The 19,099-nt window shown below is 47.4% G+C and overlaps 1 protein-coding gene across 2 annotated transcripts in view; it reads left to right on the plus strand.

Annotated features, from left to right (window-relative positions):
- Positions 1-19,099, plus strand: part of LOC122538503 (Krueppel-like factor 6) — a 304,082-nt gene that overhangs the window by 255,303 nt on the left and 29,680 nt on the right. For both annotated transcript variants that reach the window (XM_043672645.1, XM_043672646.1), the window contains exons 3-5: positions 17,328-17,501; positions 17,648-17,893; positions 18,628-18,839. In XM_043672645.1, the coding sequence (XP_043528580.1) occupies positions 17,328-17,501; positions 17,648-17,893; positions 18,628-18,839 (632 nt within the window). The remainder of the gene's footprint in view (positions 1-17,327; positions 17,502-17,647; positions 17,894-18,627; positions 18,840-19,099) is intronic.

Below are 19,099 nucleotides of genomic sequence, written 5' to 3' on the forward strand. Positions count from 1 at the left end.
ACTCTTTTCAGTCTGTTTCTCTTTAATGTTTCCTTTAGATGAAGGCTCAGAAGCATTCGCTGACCCGCGTTCTCTGGAAACAGTTGGCATCGATCGTTCATTTCGATGCTTCAATTTCACCGTTTCTAGATCACCTATGACAGGCACCAATAAATAAACTATCAAACTGAAAAGAAAAAATTTCATTTGAATGTGGTTTTAATTCAATTTCAAAATTTGTATTACCATTTTCAATACCTCTTTTTCTAATTGGATTATTGTTTTTAATTTCTGACGTCGAAATTACTATATTCATTCCAATAATTTGATATAATATTTAAAATATTTAAATTTTTATCATATAATCAATATAATCATCGATTTGAATTACAATATTAATTGCGTTAATTATAGAATGAATATTAAAATAGTTATATTGATTATTTTAATATCTTAAATTATTAATCAAGCGGCCCGTAGTTTGAACGTGATTGGCCAACTCTAACAAAGTAGGCTCGCCAAACACCACAATCATAAAAAATCTCACCACGATTAGACAAGAGATAGTCTATGGTCTATTTCAACAAACAAACAAAAAAATAAATAGATAAATAAATAAATAAATCTTATCACGAAATACCGATCAAGTTCAAGCTCGGCCGTACAAGTAGTACAGCCACGAGTAATCTCGAACAAAGGTACTTTTGATTTTGTAGTAGCATCATGGAGAGAGACTCAAAAAAGAAAGACTGTTACACTGTTAGATTTTTGAGACCGTAACAAGTAATTTTAATCGGAATTTTATTTCAGCTGAAAAATGTTACACAAAGAAAATTAACTTCATTCGTATTCTGCGCATGGTATTTTATAATAAGAAATATTGAAAACTTCTTCCGTGTAATTGGAGGGATTTTCCAATTGAAGAAAGAATTCTTCGAGACAAGGACATCATCTCCATCAATTAGCTCATCGTCAGGATCCTTCCGAGAACGGTAGGAAAGATTGCAGCAAAGGAGCGAGTGATAAATCTGTCAGGTCGTGTTCTCGGAACGAGTTCTGCTGGCACGAGCCGCGGTAGCGGTTGTCCGTTTCACGCGCAAATGGAACACCGGAATCGCGTGGAAAAGTCGTGGAGCTCGCGTCTTGATTCCTCCCCGTTCCGTCCCCCCTCCTTGTCCTCGTCCTCGCGGCTGTCGTCGTCGTCGAGCAAGTCGAGCGGCTTAAAGTTATGGCCTCCGGCTTCGTCGTCGACGAACCGGAGTAACGGACCCCCCAACTTTTCCCTCGCGGGTTCCGCGCACCGTGATTTACGCGTTCGTACATTCGCGAACGCGTCTCTGCTTCTTTGTACGTTGGCCCGAGGCCCACGTACCGTGGGTTTCTTCCCTTCCGCGTCGCTGGATTTCGCGAAACTCGACGATCAGAAATCCAGAGGAACGATCGGCGGACCGAAATCGCGTCGCGCGAAGGTGGAAACCTCCTCGCGGAAAGTTCCCGGCGTAATTAGATTTTCCTTGTTATTTGATAGCATCTGTGAGAGCTGCTCCGTCCGCGGAAAAAATACCAGCTGTTCGCCCTATCTTAATTCAAATCGAAATTGAAACCGGAGTTAGTCTCGTCTAGCAGTTAAATCTCGCGTCACTCAAGTCTGCCTCTATAGTCACGGTTTGCTCAGTTCGATGGAAGGATGATGGAAGAGTTGGGACGAGCTTTCTGGTCAGGTAACCAACGCGAAGGAGATCGATATCACGTCGATGATTCACGTATCCGTGATTTATTTCCTGATTCGGTTGAGGAGGCGAGCGATGGCCTCTCCAACGATTTATGAACGATCAAGGAAATTTTGCAAGGAATGTTCCAGCAGCCTGTAGTTTTGTATGAGAAAAAAGAAAATGGATGATTTAATAACTATCCTTCTCGAGCCTGTAAAATATTCCAACCAGAAATTCGCTTCTCTTCTCCTCCTCATCCGATATTTAAAAATCTAATCCACGTAGCCCGTAATCTAACCTGTCTGGAGCGAAATAATCCTGTTTTACCCGTTAGATGATCCTGTTGCACCAGCGACGCGCGAAAAGGAAATTGCCATTTGCGCGTACGGGCGTTGATTCGAATAAGAAGCAGGTTGCGCAAAACGCGACTTCCTCTGCCGAGCGATGAATCCAGCCGCGATTCGAGAGCCGGCAATTCGATCGCTCCACGCCCTGCCGTTTCGTAAAAACGCATCGGAGCGGTATCGCGTTTTCCGAGCCTTCCCCATTCAGCCACGTTCGTCCGGCAAAACATCGCCGGTTTATTCGCTGCTAACGATCGAGAACGAGCGGGCGGCGTACGCGCGTGGATTAAAAGCCGAAGACAACAAGGTGTCGCGTTTTTCGCTACGCATTTCCGCGCGAGCGAGCAATAAACGGCGGATGTAAAATGCAGGTAGCCTCATTCGATGGTTACCGGAGAAGTTTCGGAACCGCTTGTTACATGCGGCGCGTGTTCTCGAATAGGATGTCACGTCACGATGGAACGTGCAATGCAGTCTCTCTCTCTCTGCCTCTTTTTGTATCTCTCTCTCTCTCTCTCTCTCTCCCCCTGTGCACTCCCTCGTTTCTGCATCCGCTCTTCTCTCCCTCTCATCCCCTCTGTTCGCCGCTCTCTGCGTCGTGCCCGTTCTTTCGTCCTGTTTATCCGTCCCTGTCGCCGCGGCTCGTACAGTCGTACGAGCGTGAACCATACGCGAAACGTACGTTCCCATACGTCGCGCGTCCCTCTCTCGCTTCGCGCCACTCCTGCTTCCGTATGACATCCATAATGTCTATCTATTCAGTCGACCGAGCGCTGCCTCTGACAGCGTATGAATTCCAACTTGAATATGTATTGTCGGCAGCAAATTAATATATACAGCCGCGAGCGCGCGCGCCGGCCCTCTTTGTCCCTACTCCGCCACTTTTCCTCCTCCGACACCCTCCCTCCCTCCGAAGCTCCACGCTTCTAAATGTAATTTAATAATGTCTACCGGTGCCACCGCCACAACCGCCGCCGCCGTCTCCGTGTTGTGTTGCTTGGGGATCCGCGTCATTCAACCGCGGGTGGAATCAAGATTTTTGCTTGCCTGAATGGGAAGTCGCGTGTTAGTGGAAGCATTTTTCCCGAATTAACCAACTCGTTCTTTTCTCGCTGACGACGAATCAATTGTCCGTCGTCTAAGGGATTGGGAGGGAAGAGACGGTTGCCAGACTGCGTCCGCCAGACGCTGGAAATCAGAGTTTAAGTCGCGAATGCCCTCGGTTACGGTCGATCGATATGTCGTTAGGGAAATCGGATAACGGGGAATTTTCTTTCGCGAGTTATATACCGAGGGGTATATAATAAGAAACTCTTTAAAGGTGCTTCCAAGGCGTAACACCTATCCCCTTAGATTGCAACTATTCGCGAATTTCTTCAACGATGCAATGGCGAACTCGGTGGTCTCTCGGTGCTGGCCGTTCGGTGCTGTATCGTCGATATACCGTCGTTAAATTAACCAGGCTTGGTAACGCGCTCTCGCAATAAAATTTCCATTGGGGCGGGGCATCCGGCACGGCGGGTATCGTTGCCCGCAGGCTAATGAAAATTCCTCCGCGGCCTGGAATGAAAACCTTCCCCGGGATAATTGTAGAAGTAACGAAGAACGAAACGGCAGGGAGCGATAGGCCACCGACGCCTCCCCCTCGACGGCCTTCCAGAGAGGGAAGGATATTGAAAGAATCTTCGGGTGAATGTGAAGAGCATGAAAGAGGCTGGAACCAATCGTCAGTCGGTGGCATTACAGTTCATCTAGTAAGCCGCCTTTCGACACGCCTCATTACGCAGATTTACGACGAGCGAGCGAACGAGTAAGCTCCGGTCTCGTTCTCCAGGCGAGCAGAAGAGGCAGAAGGTAGTCCCGCACGCGAACGCCCTGGATCTTCGCGGCTGAAGAATGAACCAAGGAAGAGGATAACGAGAGAAAAAGAAACGGATCGCGAAAGGGGACGGAGACGAAAGGAGCGAAAGAGGGAAGGAAGAGATCGCGTTTTCAATGGCGTTCTCCCCGAGGGAGGCTGGCTGAGGAGGTCGAATGGACCGCGGAATGGAAAAAGGAAAAAAAAAAAAAAAGGAACGATGGAAAGGAAGAAACGGCAGGGCTGTTCGTGCTCCGTTCCGTTTCGTCTCGACGAAGTTCCCGGTGCTGCTGCCACGTCCAACAAGCCATCGCAATTTACACAGTCACCTTCTCCTCCTTTGCAACCTCTCTCTTCCTATATCATATCTTCTCTGCTAGCTTTAGCCCTAGACACTCGACGTCGTCTCCGGTTTCCTTGTTCTCTCCCTCGGTCTCCTTCCCTTCCACTTTGCCGTGCGTATCAGTACCGAGTAATGTACGATGCTAGTAAACCAATTAGGCGCGCGATAGACGTTCGTTCCAGCGACGTTGCGCCACGACGTATTACGCGATTTATATCGCGCTTGTGAATACAGATAACGCCGATATCGTCCGCCTACCTGTAAACGTCGTTACACCGGACTGCTCGTCGATGCAGAATCGCGCGAATCGCCAAGTCCCGGCACATGTGGATCGTCGTGAACACGGACAGAGAGAGAAAGAGAGTTACCGGGATAGCGTTTAAAATTTTCCCAGACCATTACTTGTGCGCTTGGTTCCAGCTTGATTTTTATCGTCGTCGATCTTTATTGCCCATACTTTTATTACCCGTTTTCTGGTAAATGTCCGTGATCAAACTGGACATTCTTTTTTTCTTTTTCTTTTTCTTTTTTTTTTGTAACAGAGACTCGTTAAATTTCTGACAGTTCCTTGTTTTCCTTTCAGCGCGTAAAATTTGTTTATCGTTGCTGTTGATGTTCCGAAGAGACGTTGATGATTTTGGAGAAATTCTGTCATATAGGCATATTCATATCGCGATCGACCTCTGTACGGAGAGGAGATCGATATCTGGCATTCTTCTTTTTTTAAATGCCGTGCTACAGCGTCTCGTGGTTCCAGACGCGACGCGTCTTCGTGGTTGGGTTGCTCGAAACCGCGAACGGTGACGTATCGACACCTGTACGCGACTATTCATCGGGAATGGGGGAAGACGGTTTCGCGACAGCGAGAGCAACAGACGCACGACGGAAGCGTGTTTCACAACGAATGAGTCGTCCACCGTGCGTTTTACCCCACTCCTTCGATCCGTTTCCGGCCGTGCCTGTCGAATTCGATGAAAGCCGCGCGCTCCGACGGCTCTGCACGCATGGCCGACCGATTTTGCGTTGCACGCTCGTCGGCGTGACTCGTTTGCCTCCATCCCCCGCGGATTTAATTTCTTTAACGTGCTCGTCACGATCGTGCCTCGATTTTCGACTCTCGGTGATTCTTCGGAGCGTCATTGTTCATCAAAGTCATTGGTCACCAATCGGTAAAATATTGTTGCCAGTTAATTCGGAGTGTATGAAACAGAAGACACAGAAGTTTGTCCATTTCGCTTTCAATCTGCGATTTTATCGCGTTGGATTCCGCGTAAGCGAATAACAACTTGTACGTTTGACAGGGTTTGTTCACGTTTTAACCGTGATCATGGATGACGTAAGGACTTTTCTTCCTAGCACGTCTGTTTATAATTTGCAAGCCGGAGGGAATGGGAATCTGCCCTATGAATAACTGTTCGTAGGACAGTTTCAGAGATCAGTATTAGCACTGAGGTATTATCCGGCTTAGTCGGTTATCCAATAATCGCGTAGGAACTTTTCGCGCAAAGTGTATAGTACTGCTATTAAATAACAACCTCATTGCGTTTCTCCCGGTAAATTAACGTCGAGGAAGAATACCAGAACCATTGCGATAAAGCAGCAGGAGTAACAAATCGCTTCGAACCAAATTCGAGGGCAAGAAACAGCTTTCAACATCGACACTTGGAGTTACGAATCCTCGACTCTCCTTTTTCATCACCGCGAAATTATTCGAAAGACATTACTTAGCGAGATATCTGCGCGGAATCCTAGACGACGATACCTAGAGAGCAGTGAGGAGGGAAAGATCCTCGGTAATTGGCGTGGAAACGTGGAAAATTGGTGGACGATCGCACGGTGGACAGCGGCGGAAGGGGTAGAGGGCAAAAAGATCCGGAGGAATGCAAGAACGATCTCGCGGTGAGTCGAAGCCACAATGGTTTTAAGAGCGGCGACTCGAGTTTTTGCTCGATTTGCCACGGAGCGGAGAGAAGATTGTGTAGCACGAGTACGAACAGCGCCTTCGAGAGAGCGAGCAGCAGCAGCAGCAGCAGCTCACGTAGCAGAAAAGAAATCTTCGGTTCGGTTCGGTTCGGTTCGGATCGAGCATATAATACCGAGGGTACGACGAGACGAGAGCACGCGTCCCCTGTGGTGACGGTTGGGAATCTTTTTGATCTCGGCTGTACTACGAAAAAGCCAGTTAGTTTGCGGTTCTTCCGAGAATTTGAACCCTATGATCCTTGGCACTGATCCCTCTCGTCGTGTCCCCGAATCTTCGGTAGAGGGCTGATGCCGGGGCTTTGAGACGTTCCCTCTGCAAGACGAGAAGAGAGAGAGAGAGAGAGAGAGAGAGAAAGGGAGGGGTAAGACGCGAGACAATGAGAAGGAGATCGACGGAGCAGAGGACGAACGCAAGAGGATTCCTCCTTGACGATAAGCTCCTCCGTTCACAAAGGGACGACGAAGGCTAATAAAAATCGGCTGTTTGCTTAGCCAACGCTATTACGCGCTCCTGCCCTCTCCCGCCCCCCACCCCCTCTTCTGATATCACGATAAAACGGCCTGTCGCCGGAATTGATGCCGCTTGTACGTATCGTGCTTCGTTGCGCTCGCCGTGAGAAACGTGTGTCGCAGTTAATTGGTTTCGAGAGGTTCGACTTGCTCGATCGATCGTCTTGGCGGAGTGTCTCCGGAAACTCGAGTCTCGTGAAACTCTTTGTCAAATTTGTTTCTTCGATTTGTCGTTCTTGCTGTGACGCGGACACGTCATCTTGTCTCATATTCGTAGCACAGCGACGTGTGTGTCATGGATATTTTTCAGTGCATATCTAATGATACGTCCATCAATGTGCGTGTCATCGACTGGAACTGAAAATCTTCCATGTACACGCTCGCAGAATTTATTCCGAATGTGCCAACACTTTGTACGACGTACGCAAACAGTGAAATATTTGTTAAATCAATGTATTTCCTCGGTATTTAACAGATCCACCTTTTCGATTAATTATATCAGGTAATCACGTACGTGCCATATTCGTACTAATTATTCAAATTTATTCGATAAACGCTTCGTAACACAAAGCAATGTAAACGGATGCGTATTCAATTTTCGATCGGGCGCGAAAGCAATTGCTCGATTATATAATCGCTGTCGAATTTTCAGTTTTCGAAACACGATCGTTTCAAACGAATTGTTCGATTGCTTCGCCGTGAGACGGAAAATCGTAGATCCACGATCTGACCCGTTCGTCCCTCTTTTTTCCGTCCTTCCATCCATCATCGGCCGTCGTAACGCTGTCAACGCGAAAGTCACTGGGCCCGCGAATCAATTTAGCTGCATGGAGCATCCGGCGGAGAAATTCGTCGAGCGCTCGAATCTCACCGAGCGTATCGAATCTCTCCGACCGCATTCCAGCTCGGTTTCCCGCGTTTCCCAATCCACGTTGCCCCCGCGCCGCCGCCAGTTACAAATGACCGTCTAACGAGAGTAGACGCGCGGCCGGCTCTTAACGAGGTGACGTCACAACAATAACAAACAATTGCAGCCTTTAGGGCCGCGCCCTAACGAGACCAAAAGCCAGCGGCGCAGCCCGCATCGCTCTAGCTACGCTGGCCGGCATCTGTTCGCATTCGTGGACGGTGGAACGGTTGAATTAGTCGTAAGTCAGTCAGCCACGGCTTGTTAGCGTTGTTAACCCTGACCCTAGTGTGGGTTACGCTGCTCGCTCGCAACGCGGCGACGCAACGTCCCGTTGCGTTTCCAATTGCGAAGAAAATCACCTTCGTGCTTGGATCGGTCGCATCCGATCGCGCTCACATTGCGCGCGTCTCCCGAAGCGATTGTCTCGTCTCGTCTCGTCTCCGAGTCTAATCCGAGCGTCGTCGCGCCGTTCGCGTGGAAACGCCTGTGAAGGCCGCTCGATCGAGTTCAAACAGGGGGAGTTTCGACGTTCGCTCGAATATTCATAATCGAATTAGGAGACCGAGCCTCTGAATGGAACGCTGATGCTCTCTGGGGACACTCGGCTGGCGCAAGGGCTCAGTGATGGCTGTGGGACGCACCAGCCTCGATGAAATATACCGTGGCGTACGTACGTATGTATGTATGTATATGTACGTATGTACGTGCATCGGCGCGAGTGTATGCATCACGCGAACGCTTCATGGGCAAGGAATTTCGTTCGATTAACGAGACTTTATGTATGTGCGACGCAATTTCGCCGATTAGGGGGCAAATTGACGCGGTTTTCATGCTAATATCGCTTCGCCGTCGACGTTACAACCGGTCGTGTTTGGTAGACGTTAATTGGATAGAGACTGCGAAGCGCCAACACGACGAAGAATCCAAAGTAACGTTCGTGGCGTTGTCCATACTGCGATTATTTCGACGAAGCGCGGGGGGTGATGGGAGGGGTGGGGAGGGGGGATGCATTCGATTTCAAGCGCTGTTAGACATCTCGCGCGGAATTTCCATCGAACGAGTCGTTCGCGATGCGATGGGAACGCATTAGCCTATGAATACGGAGCGAGAAACGCAGCAATCAAACCCTCGCAGTCGTTAATCACTAAACTCTCGGATCTCTGCATCTCGCTCTGCTACGCTCCGCGTGTGCCGATAAATCTGGGAATGGCCGAACGTTTCAACGGACGTGCGCCGCGCGAGCGCGCGTGTGTGTACACACGCAAAGAAGAAAACTTGGCATAAGCCAAGTCTGGCGATTCGACGCTTCTCTCGATTTCGTAAAATCGGGGACAGTAATTCAAACGCCTAAAGGGCCGCACTCGTAAATCCTGTCCCGGCGCGCGACAAAGTGTCGCCGTGCGGTATCGTATCTTCACCGATTGTAGCGTACGTGTACGTACATACGTGTCGCGGAACCGGGACACGATATATTCCATTTAATCAGTTCCACCGACCGAAATCCTGATACCGGTGGAATGCACCTGACTCCGCCCCTTCCTCGTCGTTTTGTCTGTACGCCCCTTCTCTTTCCCGCTCGTCCTTCTGCGTTTCAACCAAAAAGAGAGAAAGGCGCACGCGATGAATTTCGTCGAAATTTTCGTTGGCCGAGAGGGAGAAGTCGAGAAAGTAGGAGGAAAGGACGAGATAAATTCGCGGGTTTACGGCACCTTTAAAGTTGCGGGAATCTCTTTAACGACTTGGCAGCCTGCCACCGTGTTAGCCTTTACACAAACACACACACACATATTCACATACACAAGAGAACTGAACATAGCATTGATGGCTTCGCGCGCCAGACCCGGTCCACGGTTATCATTCATTTTCTCTCCGACCGGGCCGCGGACTCTGATAATGACAGCGCTGCGAAATTACTGCGGAACTTCGCGTCCACTGTGCAACCGGACACGAAAGAAGACTCGTAGACGAAGATCGTAAGGGCACCATCGTTCCCGATCGTCGTCTACCTGTGAATTTTATCGCGGGTATTATTCACGGGAATTTAAACGACGATCAAGTTAGTTCTTGTAGTAGGTTTCAGACTGCGTTCAAACTGCTTGAAATTTTATTACTTTCAACGTCCCAGAATTCCTGTAGCCTGTTGAGGCGACTTTTGTGAAATTTGGAAAATTGGAAACGCCTCGCACGCGTTTCTGATAATTGATATTGTGCCGTTCCAAGTTGAGACAGGTTTACATCGTGTCCAGGATCATCCGCATTAAGTCCTCCCAGAGTCCAGTACGAGTCGCTAACACGTGTATCCGGTGCGGCGAGTTTCAAGTTCGATCCCACGAGTTTCAGCTCCTCCGTTGCGAATCTAAACTGTCGAAAATCGCGTCCGTCCGAATCCCACGGAACGGGTGGTGGTCGCCGGTATCAACATCCGAGGTATCTCTTTCGTATTCTATCCCGTTGAAATCGATCTTCTTTCGGGAAGATCGGGGCTTGTTTAAATATTTCAACAGCGTGAACGTTATATTCCTGCCCTGCCTTTCCTCGGTCTCCGGAAAGCCTCGGAGCCGATTCCCCGTATCTTACCGATTTCTAATGTCCCCGCTGCCTCTTCAACCCCGCGTTTCCAATGTTCCCGCAGCGTCTGAGACGAGCGTCCTCTCGAGAGTGGTTTATTTTATTGTTACTGCCAGGTCTCCTCCCAAGGTTTCTGCGATCATTACCGTCAGAGCGTCTCCGCAGGCTGAATAACGCGGGAGTTCCAAGCTCGGAGAGAGCACGAGAACGGGCATCGGAAAGAAGCTGAATTGCGCCGGAAAGGAAGTTCGGCCGGATGTACGAGCAGCTCGATAACGGAATCCTGGATACGCCAGCCGTTTCTTCGCGTCTAGCTCGCGGTGAAGATCGTTCCTCTTCTTCTTTCTCTCTTCTTCTCTTTATTCGTCACCTTTGCTTGTTTGTCGCCACGTTCGTACGTTCCTGCGCGAATTGACCACTTTGTTACGCGGTATCCTCCATGGATACCATTATCGTGAAAGTCTCCCGTAAATCGTACCTCGTTTCAGATCCTTGATCTCGGTTGATTCTTTTCCCCTTCTCCACGCTGGATGATATCACGGATCGAAAGATTCATCGAGGAGGGAAGTTGATTGTGATTCGTACATTTGTTTGTCGTGTTCTCTGCTATTTTCTTCGTAATTTAGGGGACTAAAGAACTCTCGCGTTAATTATAATTAAACGTTTACGTATATTTCAAAGATAGTAGTACAGTACATTTCGAAGAACATTATTGTTATAATTTTAGGTATTTCTCTAATTAAACTCCATTGTAATTTTAGGAGGTATAATATATACCAGGACGGTGCATTTAGACGTACAATTAGCCCTAACATTCTGGCTGTATATTCAGATAACAGACAACATACCGGTGACTAGTATAATGTTTCGGCGGGGCTCAACAATTTAGTCTCTCCTATATGAAACAAGGATAAAACGCAAAGTTTGTCACCCGACGAAACTTGCTTTTTCCAGACTATAATATTTGAAACGACGAACATCAGATACCCGGGAAAGTTTTTGCCGATTTCTGTTGATCACAGGAGATTGTTCTGATTGACAACGAGTTTTTGTAAGTAGAGGAAACTATTAATGCTATTATATCTATCGCGATAAGTTAGAAAGAGTTTGGAAAAAATTACGGGAGAAACGGGCAGCATTGGTAAACGGGGAGAAAGTTTTCTTCCTTTTTCTTGACATCGTGTGATAAAAATGACTCGTGACAAGGGAGATTATGTCCCTTATATCCACCATACTCGCCGGACCTTCCAACAGACTTCCACTTGTTTCCGAGTCTGAATAACAGACGTGCGAGGCATAAGCAGTTCAATAATGAAAGTGATCGAAAAGAAGAAGCGTCAAGATTTGTCCGCGGTGAAACGAAAGATTCTTAGAGAAACGGCATTGAGGGAAAGTTACAGAAAAGATTGTTGAGCCGCGTTCCACGTGAGAGGTGGCGTTAAGCACGACTCGTTGCAATGTGTCTGCGTTATAAATTAATCAAACACAGCCGCGTGGAAATGAATTAAGACTCATAGTTTAGTTTAGTTTAGTTGAGAGTCAGGTTGAATTAGTTGAAACGTTTCAGCTTGAACAGTGGCGCAGTTTTTTGAAACAGTGAGAGCAAGATTGTTCCTTTATGCAGCCAATCAGATTCAATTTTTTTTTTTCAAGTCTTTGCCCGGACGTTACTCTAAAGATATTTAGGATTTTTCGAATAGACACGACTCGGTGTTTGATCGAGCCTCATATAAAGGCTTATATTTTGACGAATAAATTCACGTGTCTTCGTAACAAAAAGCGGCAAGAACTTGATACCTAATGAAACGACGAGAACTAACATTTGTTAGATACTACGAGTAAGAAGCATCTTGCAGATCAAGAAGGTACAATATCGCGCGAAGGAAATGAAACGAGGGAGAGAGAGAGAGAGAAAAGTGTACGTTGAATCCGCCGGCAGCGGTATAATCGGGAAACAACTGCGCGGAGAAAACGACGGAGCGAAGCATTAGCACGAAGGAAGCGGATTCCTCTTCAAGTTTTTCTCTCGTTATGAATGAACCGAGGTAGCTGGCTGTCTTTGTTGGCTTTCCGGAATCCGGCTCGTTACAACCGGCAACCGGGCTCTATGGAGAATCGCGTCGCTACAGCCACTTGTTTACTTAGCGCTTCAGAGATGCGTTGCCTGGCACACACGGATCTTTCCCTGGCTCCTTCTGGTTTTCAACCGCTTTGTCTCACCGCCGTGATCAGTTTGCATCCGATTCGAGAGATTTTGAAACGTGGAACAACGCGAGGATATTGCTGATGCGCGTCGCGTCGGGTCTCTGTGTTTCACTTCCCCGATTCCTCGCCATAATCTATCCGATTCTCGAGCACACGTTAGATCGACTCTGTTGAAAAGCATTGGACCCTGAAGAGCAGGGATTTCTGGAGAGACTCAAACGCAGGTATCGTACCAGAGCGATTGATCGTTGATACAGATTGCGCGACGAAAGGAAATATTCGCGAGAGGAATGGAGATTTGCGTTTCACGCTGCGATCTGTGAATTGTGGAAAAGAGTAGCGGGAAAATGATCACTAGTATTTATCGAGGTTGATTTTGAACGTATGGTTACAAGAAAAGAGAAATTTATACATAAAATTAGAGTTGGCAATTTTGATCTCACGAATTTCACACTACGCGCAACAGACGCAGTAACACTTCGCCAATAATTTCCTACAGCACTTCTATTTTTAATTATTATTCTTCGATCTTGCACAGATCCAACAAGTGTGTCATCAAAGTCAAGATTCAATTCTTTCGAAGTTCTGCGAAACTTAACCTCGTAAGTACATGGTCTTTTCATCGAACGTGGAGATACGAACGTTGTTCACCTTGTGCGCAGTAATGACATCATGATTGCTGTTTAATCGTCAAACGAACGCGTTTTCACCCGGCAAATACGCTCGGTGTGTGCCTCGTAACTCCAACAGCGACGGCGTAATGAAACGTTTCGTGACTCGCTTATATTTCCAGTCCGATGGAAACTGATCCATAGTGCGATCTCTACTCTACGCATAGACCTTCCCGTAAATTTTGTAATACCGTTGTACAGTGTTATAGACTGCAGAAATGAAGCTAATGATTTCATTTCTCGGTAGTTGCTTACGACAGGGATTATCGTGAGCATTGACGTGGTTCTCTCGTATTTCGTGGTCACGTATGCTCGACCGACGCTATTGTCTGACTGCAAACCTCAGCGTCACGTGTGAGAGTGTCGTGTTAAGGATTACGTTGAATCAAACTTTCCGAATATGCTGGTCTAGCTCGGTGTGCAGTCGGCGACTTGAGTGAAGCTTGAATATTCGGTTTAAGAGATTCGTGATATCCCAGTCTTTGGTCAAAAAGGTTATCGATTGATTGGCGAGGTATTGTAATGGTTCGATGTCAATTAGTGGCGAGTCGAGTAAATAGCGAAGGAGGAACGGTTCTTCCAGCAGAATTGGTAATAAAATTCTTTTCCAAGTTATATATTAACGCCCGTTATTCGTTCCTGCGAGCTTCCTGGGCGAACTTTAATCGTGAATAATGAAGGAGTCAGAGGACGATTATTTTTCTTGCCAAGGGGAGCGACGATATTAGACAGAAGCCCTCTAACTTCGTCCGGCCGCCATTTCTCCCGCTTTCCGAAAAATCCCTACACGTCAACTTGACAAACTTCCATCCGGTTTAATTTCAACCCGAAGCAGCCTGAATGCCACGCGGCCGATTAACCCCGGCCGGGCGAGCCATCTTTTTAAATTTTTCTCCACTTTATTGAATTACACTCGTACGCTCGTGCCGTCACTTGGACAGTAGTCGACGCATTGTCAACAGAATGATCGAATGTACTATTAAAGAGAAATATGTAGGAATACCCCTTGCAAATTTTTACACGAAAAAATGAAGAGCATGATTGTGTATCGATGACAATGGAAAATTAAATTGATAATTTAAACCGACTTGTAACTTTGTAAGGGAAAGTCATGCAACAATCCACTTAAAGTTTCTATATTGGCCTTTTTCCTTCAAAGATGATTTTACATTACATAGCGAATGGGGTTCATCATCATTTTGAAGATTTCAATCTTCACTTTACAATGATGCTTTAAACTACGATTTTTCTTTTCACCATTTTATCGAACGTTGAATGTTAGAATTAAACGATCAAAATTCTAATTGTAAGATAAGAAATCCTATTATAATTTCGTCATGTAATCTCAATGTTCAAAGTTTAATGAAATGGCAAAAAAAAAAAAAAAAAATATCGTGCTCGTTCAGTCTTCAAGACCATAGTAAATTTATTCATGAAAAGAATCTTTTAATTTTTTCACACGAGTCTGAATGTTTGCAACTTTCAAGAAAATCTTCATTTTACCACCCGCTGCACAACGTAAATCATTTTCTGAAAGAACGAACTCTCGAACTGTCAAAGGTAGAAGATTCGAGACGATTTAAAACGAGACAAAATGGATCGTTACACAATCTTGTTTTTCTCGAAATTCTATCAATTTAAATTATATCGACGATTTTCATCGTCGTTGGTATAGCTATACTCTTCGCTGTATAATTGCAAAATGCATGGAGCATAAAAATAATCTTGGTCCTCACTCTCTTGGACAACTATTAAACGAATAATTTGAGACAACTCTTGGACGATTATTGTACAAACAAGCAAATAAGTCAAGGTGCGATAGGCTCGCTGTAATCAGTCAACAGCATGGACGCGCGTCGATTCAAAACGGTAATATCGTCGAGTGTCATTCGGCAGGGGGATAATTCCATCGAACGCATCGAGATCAAACGTCGGCTGGCCGATAATTGTCACGGAGCCACTATTTGTAATTCATCGGTTCCGCGTGTCAAATTTTACAATGCAGCCTGGTCATTATATTTACAACAAACGCGCGCAGGCGCAGGCGCAGCTCGCCTTCACCTCGTCAATGTGCGCCGTTCGAACAATTTATGGTCTCTCTCTCTCTCTCTCTTCCTCAGTGCATACATCGAACGATTGTTACCGCCGGCCATCAAAATGCAACGACGATGTTGCAACCGCGACCTGCGTGCACGTCTCTCCGCTTTAATTAGCGTTACAATGATCGGGAAATCCCCGGTATCATAGTGATCGGGCCGGTGTCGCGCGGATAATTACCGCGCGCCGACCTTTCCCGCCCGCGTATCGTGACTGCAATTCCTGAATTTCCTCTGCGGCTCCCGTTGCAAGGAAGAAAAACCGGTAATGGACGTTGCTCGCCGAGTAATCGAATTTCCTGATTTTCGTGCGGCACGAGGAACGAGGATTTCATTCATCCGCGCGTGTCGGGCATTTCCAATGGCCGATCAACGGCCGTAAACAGCACGTGACGAAAACCACCCACCTCCCCTCGTCAATTTTTGTCATTTCATTCTTAATTGTCGTCCAACAGATTTGACGCGTCTTTTAATGGACAAGACTTTGTACACTGTTCTAATTAGGCGCTAATTTTCTGCCTGTAATTCGATTGTAATCGAATCAGCGTTATTCTTCTGTAGACGGTAACAGGATTTTCACTTGTCAAGTAAACAATTTCTACGAGCACAGCCTGTCGAGACACATGGCTGTGCCGTCTCGAGAAATTCGAGTCGAATAATCGAATCGCCTAATAGCCAGGTTATCGAATTGTCGAGAACTCGGAGGAGACTCCTCGCGGTGCAAATTCCGAGAAAGGGAAGGGCCTGGGTCCGATGGCAGCCTGGAATAAAATAGCATAGCGTTTGTTAGCGTTATCGCGCGGTCCTAAAGTGGCCTTATAGAAAAGAGGAATTATTGCACGGCGGCGGCGGCGAGAGATAAGTGGTTTCATCCGTGAAACCGCCGGACAAAACCGTCGCCGTCGCTGGTAACCGTTAGCAGCGATAATAAATTGGCAGAGAATGCTCGAAGGAAGATGTGGCCTGGTGCACGCGGGTTGGGCAGTTATCGCGGCGCGGTGGCAAGTAAGGAGAGTAAAACGTATCTCGCATCGAAACTCGGCCGCATAATTCAGCCGCTGCTGAAGGAGGATCGTGTTGCCAATAATTAATATCCCGAGCTCGGTAATACGGAACAGCGTGAAAATTTTCTCGACTGCGCGGTGGAGTATTCGGAGTGTCGTTCTTCTGGAATTGTCCGAGTGCGAGACTGAACTCGCGAGAACGAAGGGAGAGGAGCACGATCACGCTGACAGAGATTGTAATGAAAAGTCGTCTCGAATATCAACGAAACCTTGTATCAAAATTATCGAGTTTTGTACTAAGGACATTCGTCGGTACGTTTATTCAGATCTATTCCGCGTTTACAAGTCGCTGTTCGGCAGTGAGCTGTCGCGTAAATCATCCATCGCGGCATTGAGAAATTTGTTAAAATACTGAAACGAAATTGGTAAAGGAAGAGAGAGAGAGAGAGAGAGAGAGAGAGAGAGAGAGAGAGAGATCCATTAAACTAGCCGGACAAGAAGGAATCCGAAGGGACGGAGAACTGAGGCAACGTAATCTTATTGCGCGAGCATGGGGCGCGCAATTCCTCATGCAGACCGGAGTAGCATAACTTCGCACTTTGTCTCCGAGGAATTGCAGCAAACTGGCACGGCCTATGGGGAGATGGCGGTGGGAAAGAGAGACAGAGTGGAGAAGGGCGGGAAGTTCGGTAATTCACGAGTAGCTGTTTCGACGACAGCGAAGACGTCGATGTGTTTTCGCGTACACGACTGCTTGGCTGCTGCAGATAATTTCGCCGCTGTCTCGAGAAGTTCGCATCGCCGCAGGTGTTTGCCTCGCGACCGGATCGAAAGGTTTCGCCAGACTTCCGATACGTCGGCGACGCCTCGAAACATAGTTCGCCCCGTGTTCTGCGGCTTGTCATCCCTTTCAAATTCCGTTCCTTTGTCAACGTTGAATTTCGAGGGAAATTTGTAACGCGTAATTCGCCGTCACGTAAAAATACTCTCCTAATTCAATCCTTGGTCGCAGAAAAGTGAAATGTACAACGGTCAGATAGAGATTTGGTCGTCAGAAACCAAAAAAAAAATAAAAAACGAAAAAAGAAAGAAAAACTTTCGGGTAACTTTCAAAGTTAGACTAATTGCTTTCGTATTCTTGCAGACATGCTACGAGATGGAGAGGTACCTGAAGGACGAGCCGAAGCTGCAGTCGTACAAAAAGTTGCCCACAGAGTTAGACACAGCGCCGTGGAACCTCTTCAGGGCGCCGCCTATCTCGTGGACAGCAACAACCGGCACCGCCAACGCACAATTCGAATCGCCAATCAAAATGGAGGTGAGTACGCGTAAGCCGAAACCGCACCGAAATATCTGCCGAAGGGCTCGCTTTCCACGTTCCAATCGCTTCAAGCATATGTGTCTGGAGCAACGTGTCAAAGTCGTATCTTTCTTTCTTTTTTCCCTGGTGCTCGCGCGGCGTAGGTGACGACGTCGTCGGAAGACAGGGAAACGCTCTGTCTGGACGATATAAAGTTCAGTCCCGGCGATCACAACCACAACGGCCGCGATAGGGATCTCCTGGACCGGCACCTCGATTCCCTGTCGATGTCGTCATCGAGTTCGGCGTGTTCGGCGCTGTCCTGGGACAGTTCGCCCTCCGTCTCGTGCACGGCGTTCATTCTCAAGAAAGAGCCCAGCGAGGACCTCGAAGAGGACGAGGAGCACGAGGTGCGTCCCTTTGCCGGATTTACATGCTATTCTCTCGAACTTTCCGTTCGCAGTGATCTGATTTTCTTACTACGCACACTCGGACCGCAGCAATGGATGCGTTTTCTGACGAGCTAAAGTTCTATAAGAAAATACGTCGAATAAAGACCGATACAGTCTTCGAATTGACCGACTCGGTCGTCGTTCTTTGGATCTCTCGCTCGTTCGAACACGAAGTTCGTGAGAACACGCATCTACGAACGTAGATACTTCGTAGATACTCTGCCATTTCTCATTTATTTCGCCGGGGAAACGAGTTTCGTGCGGTGGCTGTTAATTCGCGCGAATGCCGCGAAAGGAACGATCAAACGAAATTAATTATCGCGGCTGGTGCGTGCGCCGCGACAAGAACACATTCCCCTTCACCCCGCCCTTTTTCGCGCGGTGTCGCACAACGCCCGTCAAATTTCCAGTACCGTCAAATGTCGGCTGTTACACAAATAACGATCTCTTTCTATTTTCTATCGAACCACGTGAGCTGTACGCGCCCGTTTACGTACGCGCGGTCGTGTGTAATCCGTTTACGGGGTCATTTGGCATTGATCGATTCGCACGGCCGCGATACGACGGCGCGGTACGATATCGATGTTCGATATACCGTTTTAACTAGTTGCTTGCACTTTAATCAGAGGTATCTGCCTCCCTTACGGTTATCGTAATCCCGTTGCGTAATGAATTACGTTACCCGGTATCAGGAAATCGAGGAGGAGGAGGACAGCGGCTGCGAAAGCGAAGGTCAAATCCTGACACCACCGTCGAGCCCGGGCTCGGGTCAAGGTCATTCCAACTCCAGTCACTCGTCGAGCGGGAGTTCGATGCTCGACGTGCAGAACCTCAACCTTCATGGGACGGGCGGTAGGAGCGCCATCGTCAGGGTTACTGCCAGCAACGCGCAAGGTGTCGCAAGGTAAGCTACCTCTTTCGCTTTACGATCGTCCTTTGCGATCCGTAGTGGCGCGCGTGAAGATTTGGAGAATTTGCCGAGGAATTTGAGCCGTTAGTCATCTCCTGGTTTCACGGTTCCGTAAATTTTATTCATTCACCGTGAAAAAGTATAGCGAATGTATTGTTTATAATTTTTAACCTTTTCACTCCGCTGAGGCATCAACAGCGCCAAAAATGTGTACACATTGATCGAATCATTTTCAGAGTTTGTTAATCCGTTTT

Source organism: Frieseomelitta varia, unplaced genomic scaffold, assembly GCF_011392965.1.
Source record: "Frieseomelitta varia isolate USP_RPSP 00005682 unplaced genomic scaffold, Fvar_1.2 scaffold_165, whole genome shotgun sequence".
In the NCBI taxonomy this organism is placed as follows: Eukaryota; Metazoa; Arthropoda; class Insecta; order Hymenoptera; family Apidae; genus Frieseomelitta; species Frieseomelitta varia.